Raw genomic sequence first — 9,676 nt, 5'->3', positions numbered from 1 at the left:
AATGTCCCAGCTGCAATTAGTTTATACAGCACCCTTTTGTCGTTTGATTTTAAAAGTTTGAAATGTGAGGATGAGAAAGTTTTCCAGTGCGTCAGCGCGCATCACAGACTACAGTGATCATCTGATTACAGCTGTCTGTGGGAGAGTCACAAAAGTTAGCCCATGTAACGAGATGGACTACAAGCAAAACAGCCAAATCAAAGGGACTTTGATGGACCATGTGAATTTCTCTGCCGGGTTTGATCCTACAAATGACCTTTTAATTAACACAATGTTAAGTTAGTGCAGCGGCTCGCTACACATGGGACAAAGCAGCATTCATCTTGTGTCCCTGCCTCGCTGCTTGGCCTGAACAGTAACAAAGTGTTCGATGCCACTTCTGATTAGATGCTGACAATGGAGGGATGATGTCCCTCTTTCTTCCGCAACTTGTGGATTGCACTCACGTCCTCCTCTGAATTATGACCTTCCATCAGCGCTGCGCCTTTACGCGTCGAGTCAAGATGATAAACTTTGATCAAATGCACATCCGCGAATGTTTTAATTGGCCCATTGGACGTCCATAAATAACCATGACGCAGACAACGAAAGCTCTTGGAAAAAAATGTATTCTTTAGAAAAAAAGAAATGCCACGAGTGGCAAAACACAGAAGAAGCTCACAGTTTAAACACACAATGACAAAAATCCTCCAGGTCCACGCGCAACACAGGGGATCCGGTCCTTTTTATGGTCAACTTTATGTCCGACAAGCTTTCCTCTTTTACATCAGGCAAAAATGACACAAAGCCACAGTAAAACGCAACATGTAACAAAATACTCAAAGGAGATACGAAGTCAACCAATAAACACATCAGATAATAAACAGACAACATAACAAAAAATAATAAATACACAGAGAGAAATAAATAGGTTTGCTACACTACACGATTGCCATACACAAATGTGGCCATTTTTTTAATCCGGCCATTCTCATACCTTTGCATCTAGAATTTTTGCATAAAGTCTTTTACACCATAAAAACAAAGTTGTGCAAAATGATAGCCACGTCCACAGTTTGACAGCTCTCACTGCAGCAGCGCCAGGTAGCTCCCATGTGTCATATTGAGGCCGCTACTCGGCCAGTGTGTCCTTTAGTGCATAATAAATGTCCCATTATTTATCGTGGTACAGTTTCCAGCAATCTAGGGGAGAAAAAAGACAGCAGGGATTAAAATAAGCTCCAAAAAATGAGCATTAATAAGCAGTCTCTATAATAAGATATTTAATTCTAACTTGAATGCAATAGAAATGTTAATATTCTTCCTCATATTTTGATGGTTATTATAACATAATTTTGACATAATGCATATAGTAACCCACCAATCCTTAAATCAATCATTATATTTAGATCAAATTTAAAAACTAAAATTTAGCAGCATATATTTACCAAAAAGTGACTGTGCCTGTGTGTGTGTGTCCTTGATCACCCATGAGTGTTGATGGTGTTGTTCTGTGCCCCGTGTGTGTGTGTGTGTGTGTGTGTGTGTGTGTGTGTCGTGACTTCACTGGTTTCTTCCAGTTCAGTGCAGACTCTCACCTGCTTCACCTCTTCATCACTGGTCTGAAGGCAGTGACCTTGTCATCCTGCGCGGTCCCACAGGCTTCACTGAGGTCAGATGACTGTGTCTCTGCTTTGCCACCAGAGAATCCTACACACCCAAATAAAAGCATATCTAAGAACCTTGCCTCGGGTGCAAGTTGGCAGAAAGTGTCTTCTCACTTCATAACCTTAAATGGGCTTTTCTTGGTCTGACAACATGTGGAACATTTTCAGAACACATCTGGCAATGCTGGTGTTCTGTGAGGTGATAGACGATAGGAATTCTGTCTTTCTAACATGGAAAACATCTACATATGAGACCAGTTTTATCCCTCGTAATATGGTTTTGCAAGATGACATACCTTCAATGGTGGAGTACTGACATGTGTCTGGGAGTGCAGCATAGGATGAACAGTGCAGCTGGAGGTCCTTGTGACTGTAGCTGCCAGTGCCATAGACTTTAGAGTGCAAGGACGAGCTCTCAGGGAAGGGGCTCTCAGCATTGGTGACACTGCTAGATACATGAAGGCCTCTCATGTCCCCACACTGTCCAGTAAGAGCCCCGGTAAGCCTGGCGCTCTGGAGCTGGCAGTCCCCGCTTGAGTTGCCTGTCCTCAACTCCGAGCCATGTTGCTGATGGCTCAGTATGACCCCCGAAGCCGCCGTACGAGCCAGAGACCAAATCCGAGGCTTATCTGATGCTTCAAAGTGAGACAGGGACACCGTGCCCGCAGGGCCGGTCGAGGTGGGTGCCTTGGACACCACAGGATCCAGGAAGTCAGATGGGAGAGGAGGGAGTGTGGTGACACTTTTGATGGCGCAGGGGAACGCGTGGAAGCTGTTGGTTAAACTGAGGTGGAGCTCAGAGCTGCAGTCTCTCTTTTGAGGGGCTCCAGATACCGCCATGGCCCTCTGGAGGTCCTGCTCATCCGCAGCTGCCTTTTCACAGTCACTGTCCAGCTTGTCACAGTCGTCATCGTCCATGTCGTCCAGATCGCTGAGATGCAGATCTTTCTCCTCCTTGCAATCACTGGAATCTGCATGGAAGAGAAGAGATTTTTTTCAGGTAACACTGTTTGAAAAGGTGCCGATTGTAAATTTATAGAGACAAAGTTTGTTCAGAAAACTTTTGGAACCCACTTCAGGACCGTTCTGGTCCATACATTTAGCAACTGCATTCCCCTATATTTTGTATAGGTAACCATATATTTGGTTTAACAATGATTAAGTAAATAGTTGAACAAATTGCCACCAAAAGGAGATTACCTTTGGTGACACATTCTTGGTCGCTCTTGTTAAAGTCATCCTTCCTGTCATCATTGGCCTTATTCTTTGGTGACCAGGTCATCTTGTTCTCCTTCTTTAGCCTCCTCCTGGCATTGGCGAACCAGGTGGACACTTGGGTGAGGGTCATTTTGGTGATGATGGCCAGCATGATCTTCTCGCCCTTGGTGGGGTAGGGGTTCTTGCGGTGCTCATACAACCATGTTTTCAGGGTGCTGGTGGTTTCACGAGTTGCGTTCTTTCTTCTGGCTGTGCCATTAAAGTCTACTGTCCCATATCTGCAAAAAAGGGACACACAAATACACACAGACAGAAGCCATTAGTGCAGTAAGTGAAGGATATCATAGACTGCTCACTCAGACATCCTATATCCCCACTCCCTGCTGTACAGCTCCACTCCATGCAGGTATCAGTATGGAGTTACACTCTGACCTTTGATCTAAACGCGGCATATTCCCCCTGTGAACGGCTGCCTTTAATGATCAGTGGCAGGTCTGCTAACGCTCATGTTACATATAGTGGACAAAAATGAATTTTACCTGTCATATTGATACTGTCCCAGTGAATGGTCATAAGGATAGTATGCAGCAGTCTGAGTGATGCCAGAGTGTAAAGTGCCTGTGCTGTCCTTAATGTCATACTGTGGATTCTGTAAAAGACAATAAGTGGTTATAAGTATAAAACATTCATTGTTTTTCAGCAATTTGGTGATTTTTAGAAAACAATGATGAAGACATTTGCTGTTTTTATGCCCTTAAATCAAGAATAAAATGACTAACCAAGGGTGAAAAAAATTAATTACATCAAATACATCAATATGTATTTTTTTAATTGTAGCTTTTCAGGTTCAAAGTGCAATGTGCTATGCATGATCCTAGACAAATTATAATATGATTTTTTATTTATTTATTTTTTTACTGTCTTCAGTTACAATATACAATATTTCCATGGACTGAATTTTTTGGCTGCCATCAGGTTTTTAAAATAAGAGAGAGAAGGCAAGAAAAGTCGCAGATGCACTGCAAAATATCCATTTAACAAGTCATTTATTCCTTTATCCACTCCAAATCTCACTTTCTAAACAGTTCTGACAGAGGATTAATGTAATTTGACTTATTTTTCAAGTGCTGCTTCAGCAACAAACACAAGAGCCAATATTTAAAATAAAAAACAAGGCAGAATGAGGAGGATTACTTTCTAATAAAAAAAATAACATTTGATTCAAATGAGACAAGTTCCTCTGCGCTGCTTCCCCACTACTTCCCCTCACCTACAGCAAGTGACAGGATTTTTGACTTGCTTTTAAAAAGAAGAAGAAGACAGGACTGGGTGCTGGATTAAACGGCATGTCGAGACGGATACGTTTGCAGTGCAGGGATAAATTGATGAACAAAACCCATTTGATCGATCAGCCTGAGCCCCCCTCCCCCCCTTTGCGCATCAGATGAGGGTGAAGTGAGCCCACCAGAGTGGAGTAGATAGCGGATGGGTCGGTGCTGTAGGGGAAGTAGTTGGCGTAGTTCTGGCTGGCGGCAGCCGCTGCGGCGTAGGGTGAGCTGTACATCCCCAGCGCTGCGTTCAGCTCCGTCCGGCTGCTCGCCAGGAGCCGGTTCTCGTAGGACGGGCAGCAGAAGGAGGCAGCAGCGGCGGCGGCAGCGGCGGTCTGGGAGCCGCCTGTCCCGTCAGAGACCGACCTGGAAATCGAATCGCAGCAAGTCGTACTGGGGTTTGCCGACACGAAAAACTGCATGAAGAGAACCGTGGATAGACATGGTCATTGGCTGTTTCAGCTCTTATCTGGATGCCTGTGACAACTCTGAAGTGACTGTGGGTGATGCACTGCAAACAGATTTCTAAGTTAAGTTGCTCACTCAGTTCAGTGTTGAGTCTTTAAATCCTTAAACAAGTGAAAACGTGAGCTCTCTTTTAGTTCACATCAGTTCAATTATCCCGAGTCAGGTGCTGTTATTTTAACTTGTGACCTGCCTTAATTCAAGGTAAGTCACTTTTCGGACAATTCCTGCAACGAGAGAAAGTAGTTGACGCTGTAAAAAGCGACATCACCTCATTGTCCTCTTTATATGTTCCACATAATATTACAATTATATTTTGTTCAGTGGATATTAAGGTGGAAAGAGGTGTGCGCAATCCGTGCGTAAAAGTGAGCTGCTCCAGTTTATAATCGGTTTCAAAATAATGTAAGAAAAATAATGACAGTGTCAAATAAATCATCTCTTTATTTCAAATTTAAAAGATCTGAATTTTATACACACACTGTGCTGAAAGCTAAAAATATTATCCAGATAAAAGTTGGGTGACAACTTTTCAATGAGAGTAACTTTTGTCCCCTGATCGACTTGAACTTCCTCGAACTTATCATTACGCGCAATAATACTGTCTTAAAATGTAAATAAACCACTTTAATAGAGATTTAGAAGCTTTGGAGATAACACCAGGTGCTTAACGTCCCACATGTCCCATTAAAAAGAAAGTTTGCGAGTGTGTACAGCGTGCGTTACAGCCCAATTACACCTCGTAGTGAGCAATAGGTGACATTCATCTCTATTGTCATCAGAAAAACACGTGAGTTCATTCATAATTCAGTGTAATTGGACACGGGTGCGTGTACATCGATATTTGGTTCAACAACAAAAGCAGCACACGAAAATAGCTGTCAATACTGTCAAAGCAGTCACTCGGTCATTAATGTTTCTTACAGAGAAAAGTGCTCTGAATGTACTGAAATACAGGAAAATATGCAAATAAAAAAAGCCATGTGTGTGTGTGAGTGTGTGTACACAACACTTAGGTGAAATAAAAAGCAAAGAGGCTTACCTGTGAAGTTGCATTGTAAGGGTATCCAAATTGCGAGAAAGACATAGCTGCTTCTTTTGTTACCATCAGCAATATTCTTCACCCTTGATCGATTGCAACCAATTCTACTTCAAATCCACCGTCTTACACACATTTCCACGCACGGCCTTTCGCTCAATAATAGATGACTTCACTCATAGGAGGGAGACTTTAGGATGGCACCAGCTGCAGATTGTTTTATATGAATGAATAATCCCCCCCAAGGACCCGATAAGAAATGAAATTAAGCGTCATTAAGTGCAAAAAAAATGTTGTTGTGTTAGCTGAAGGAGGCTTAAAGGATAACGTAAGACTTGCAAGATATGGACTCTGCTTGTGCTATTATTTGTGGCTCTATAGTTCTTTAGCATTCATCCATGCAAGGGTATCAGCGTGACGTCACTGTAATCCCGGAACGGCAGGGTACCAAGGATAGAATAATGTCTTTGCCAATCACGTCCAACGCAGGGTTTTTCTTAAGGTGCACTGTACACAGCCTTGTCCCGCTTTTGTAATAGAACTCTTCACTGATTTGCTGCGATAACGTCTCGGAAAAATTGTATTATAGTTCATCATTATTGAATTGTAACATGGCAACATATGGAAACCCTTTGTGAAGTAAACTGGATTAGGAAAAAAGGAGACGTGGAAGATATTTCTGGTAGTCTTGTGAGTTATCACAAACACGTACACATTTAGAGATTACTTTATATTTTTCACCCAGGCAAATAGGAGTCAAACATATAAACTAGAAGGTCTGCTGAGTATTTTCTGTTTTTTTGTTTTTTGTTTTTTAAATATTGTTTCTTTTATTTACAATCAATCACAATTAAAGCTGAATGAATGAGCACATCTAAGACTCTTTTTTCTTTCTTTCTTTTCTTTTTTTAATCTCGACCTCTGTTCGCCTCTGGCTCTCTGGCCAGAGGTCCATCCCGGAGTTAATGACGATGATGTTTCTATCTTTCTCTATTAGAGAGAGGGGCAGTCCCAGCAGGAACGGTTAGAGGGGTTTTTGGCAGGTCAATAGACCAGTGATTGATGCGCGCCTGGAGACCTACGTGACCATTACGCGTAATGCGTAATTGTATCAATTAACAAATGGATACATGCCCTTGTTTAACCAACGAGTAACAGAGTGAAAATATGCCTTAGAGGTGAAATCCGAAGAGCTGTGCTAGAAAAAAAGACAGTGGAAGCCCTGCTCCCAAGTCTAATTAAATATCCGTGGATGGGGGCGACGAGAATTGCATTTTAATTGAATGATGCTCACTTGAAAGATGGGTAAGGAATGATGCTGCCTCACAGTGAATGAAACGAGAAATAATTTTAAGCCTTATTAGATCAGCAGCTCAACCATCACCAGTTCTCTCGCTCACTCCCATAAACATAAACAAGCTGTGCCCCCCTCCTGTGTGATGTTGAGCTGGGACAGGGAGAGAGGGAGGGAGGGAGGGGGGTCTATTATTTCCCCCTATACACACTATATTTATATTGACAGTGACAGCGATGATCAGTCCTACTGAGTCATATGATCTCCCTGTTTCTGACTATCTGGGGCTGTGTAAGGTTTCCGTTGTCACGACTGATACTTTGTGCCAAATTTCCCTTCGCCCCTGCCTCTCCATAGCTGATGTATGGCGTTTCCTCCCTTGGAGACGCATCTGCGATTATGGTCTTCCTCTCCGAGGGGCGCTAAAGAGCCGCGTGTAGGAGATGAAGATCTCCCGTCAAGAGATTTTCCACAGAGATAAAGTGGACAGAGTGGTCATGGTCCAGGCTCTGGGAAGTGCCTGGGCAGTAAACACCCACAGGCAATAATAGCAACTCTTACACACACCATGTCTTTGGTTCTGGCAAGTGCTCATTGCTTCTGACAGGCAACTAAGTTACAGCAGGGAACTTGTTGGTCCTAAAAAGAAAGCATTATCACCCATGTTACCAAACTGTATCTTACCAGGCTTTTAATGTGGTGAGGTTATTGTTTGAATAAAATGTGTCTTATTTTATTCTTTTCCAACTTGTTGATTTCTTTTATCTTCAATTCCTGCACCCTGATATTTCAACTCAGAGCCAGGCTCATTCTGCACCCAAGCATTTTAAGTTGCCAAAACTCACTCAAGAATGGGCACGGTGCAAATAACTTGAAATCAGTTATATCTACAAATGATAAAAGGGGCAAGCCAACTTGATAAGCATGTTACTTTTTCAAATATATTCTTGTGGCATGAATAAAAACACAGGAACAAACTGAAGACAAAAAGTGAAAAGGCACTGTTCATGTCCGCTAGCTATTTACAGTGTTCTGGATCAAATATCGGAATGAGGAAAACAGTAAATCTCCAAGACATCTGTTTTCTGGTTTGTGACATGCACTTTTTACACAATTTAATGGGCTTTTTAACCATTTATTGAGCTTCAGAAGGTAAAGATTTTCTTTAACCCATGACCACACACTTGATTCTTTAGTTTATCTAAAATATCTGAGTCACAACATTTGTAGATACATTGTTTTACGTGAACAGAGAGAAGATTTTAGATGGAAATAACACAGATGTCAACAAAAAGCAAAATTTAACTTATCTTTCCATTTAACATCAATAATGTTTATGAGAACTTCTCTGAGGAGAACACACTCTCTAAAGCGTTATCCCACAGGAGAATGTGCATAGAGAGAAGGTTGAAACAAGCTAAATGTAATTGCATGCTGGTGGTCGATGCATTTCTACAAGGGCATGCATGATGGCCCAAGTGCATATGGACAGACTCATGCATAATGCATGTCCAGCAGTCAGTGTAGATCTCACCGAATCAGGCCAAAATGAACACTAATTGTAATGGCAGACTGACCACAGTGCCCTTTCCTCTAAAATGTTTGACAGTCCCACAATGAGACATTTTTTTACAGTGTTTTGTCTGGATTACTTAGTAATCACATTGTAACAAGGTTTTGTTTTTAGCAGCTAAATGGCTGACAACAGCAATTAGTGATTCCTCCTTCTCAGATGTTGTTTTTTTTTTTTTTTTTAGCAGAATTACTTTTGGCAAAGTCTGCCATTTTGGAGGTTTAGAGTGCTACTTTCCCAACTCTATTAATGCTACAGGAGCAACGTCCTGTAAGAGAGCAGCTTCTTTAGCAGCAGGATGGTGTAGCAGCCATCCTTAAGCTGTCAGGCCGTGTCCAAGTTAGAGCCTTTATCCCGGTCCACATACATCACCCTGCGTTTAAATCATGTATCATTTATATCAAATCTGGGCTGTGTTCAAATAAAACTGTGAAAGAAGGTGCAAGAATTCATATCATCTTTTTTGGAGGATCAGATTTATGGGGACAGTCACAATCACTGGGGGGAACACATATGAAACAGGGGGTTTAGTGGTCCTAGAACATTTTGTGTGTCAAACACTTATTATGCATCTTCTTTTTACATTTTCTGTATTAATTTATGTTGTAAATGTCTTTAATTTTGTACAAGTAAAAGTCCTCTGCTACTTTCATGTTTTTATTGATGCAGGCAAATGTTCTAAATATTGCACCACCCCTGAAATCTACTCCTATTGCCAAGTGACAACATAGAGAGCACCGAAAAACTTCAGATAATCACAAGAAAGTATTGCAGGTAAATTCAGTATCACTTCCAGTGCTTAGCACCCTGCAGACCTCCATTGTCATAATACAACAAAAGTGGTCGGCCTCTACTTAACAGGCTGCAACAATCTCTGGCAGTTAGAATTTGTAGACATACCATTTGACCCAAGACTGGTCGTGTAATAGAACATTTAACGACTAGCAGACAAAGGCATTCACCCTTATAGTACATTCACTCAAGTTATTTAAGAATAAGCAAGTCCAAACCTCTATTATATCTTGTTCTAACGGATCCATGCGGTTACTAATGAGACTGAGTAATGCACGCATCCTCCATTAGAAGCATCACTGGGTGGAAAAAAAGAAAGAG

The 9,676-nt window shown here is 41.7% G+C and overlaps 1 protein-coding gene across 3 annotated transcripts; it reads right to left on the bottom strand.

Annotated features, from left to right (window-relative positions):
- Positions 1-650: 650 nt before the first annotated feature.
- Positions 651-7,311, bottom strand: irx6a (iroquois homeobox 6a). Of its 3 annotated transcripts, none has more exons than XM_050046093.1 (7): positions 5,700-7,311; positions 4,330-4,608; positions 3,404-3,513; positions 2,847-3,142; positions 1,943-2,617; positions 1,578-1,689; positions 651-1,182 (listed from the first exon to the last, which is right to left on the bottom strand). In XM_050046093.1, the coding sequence occupies exons 1-6, from the start codon at positions 5,763-5,765 to the stop codon at positions 1,583-1,585; spliced, it is 1,533 nt and encodes a 510-aa protein (XP_049902050.1). In that variant the 5' UTR covers positions 5,766-7,311; the 3' UTR covers positions 651-1,182; positions 1,578-1,582. The 3 variants fall into 3 exon arrangements, with proteins under 3 accessions (XP_049902050.1, XP_049902059.1, XP_049902067.1); XM_050046102.1 differs by having other exon boundaries at positions 4,330-4,558; XM_050046110.1 differs by lacking the exon at positions 4,330-4,608.
- Between the last annotated feature and the right edge of the window lie 2,365 nt (positions 7,312-9,676).

This window comes from Epinephelus moara, chromosome 1 (genome assembly GCF_006386435.1).
Source record: "Epinephelus moara isolate mb chromosome 1, YSFRI_EMoa_1.0, whole genome shotgun sequence".
NCBI classification, from domain to species: Eukaryota; Metazoa; Chordata; class Actinopteri; order Perciformes; family Serranidae; genus Epinephelus; species Epinephelus moara.
This window is presented reverse-complemented; position numbering and strand designations above follow the sequence as displayed.

Bases quoted from the DNA above. Each gene is read 5' to 3' on its own strand.
- irx6a (XM_050046093.1), bottom strand. From the start codon at position 5,765: ATGGTAACAAAAGAAGCAGCTATGTCTTTCTCGCAATTTGGATACCCT. The intron at 2,618-2,846 runs GTAATCTCCTTT...TCTTCCATGCAG, and splicing joins CCAAGAATGTGTCACCAAAG to ATTCCAGTGATTGCAAGGAG. The intron at 1,690-1,942 runs GTATGTCATCTT...TTGGGTGTGTAG, and splicing joins TCAGTACTCCACCATTGAAG to GATTCTCTGGTGGCAAAGCA.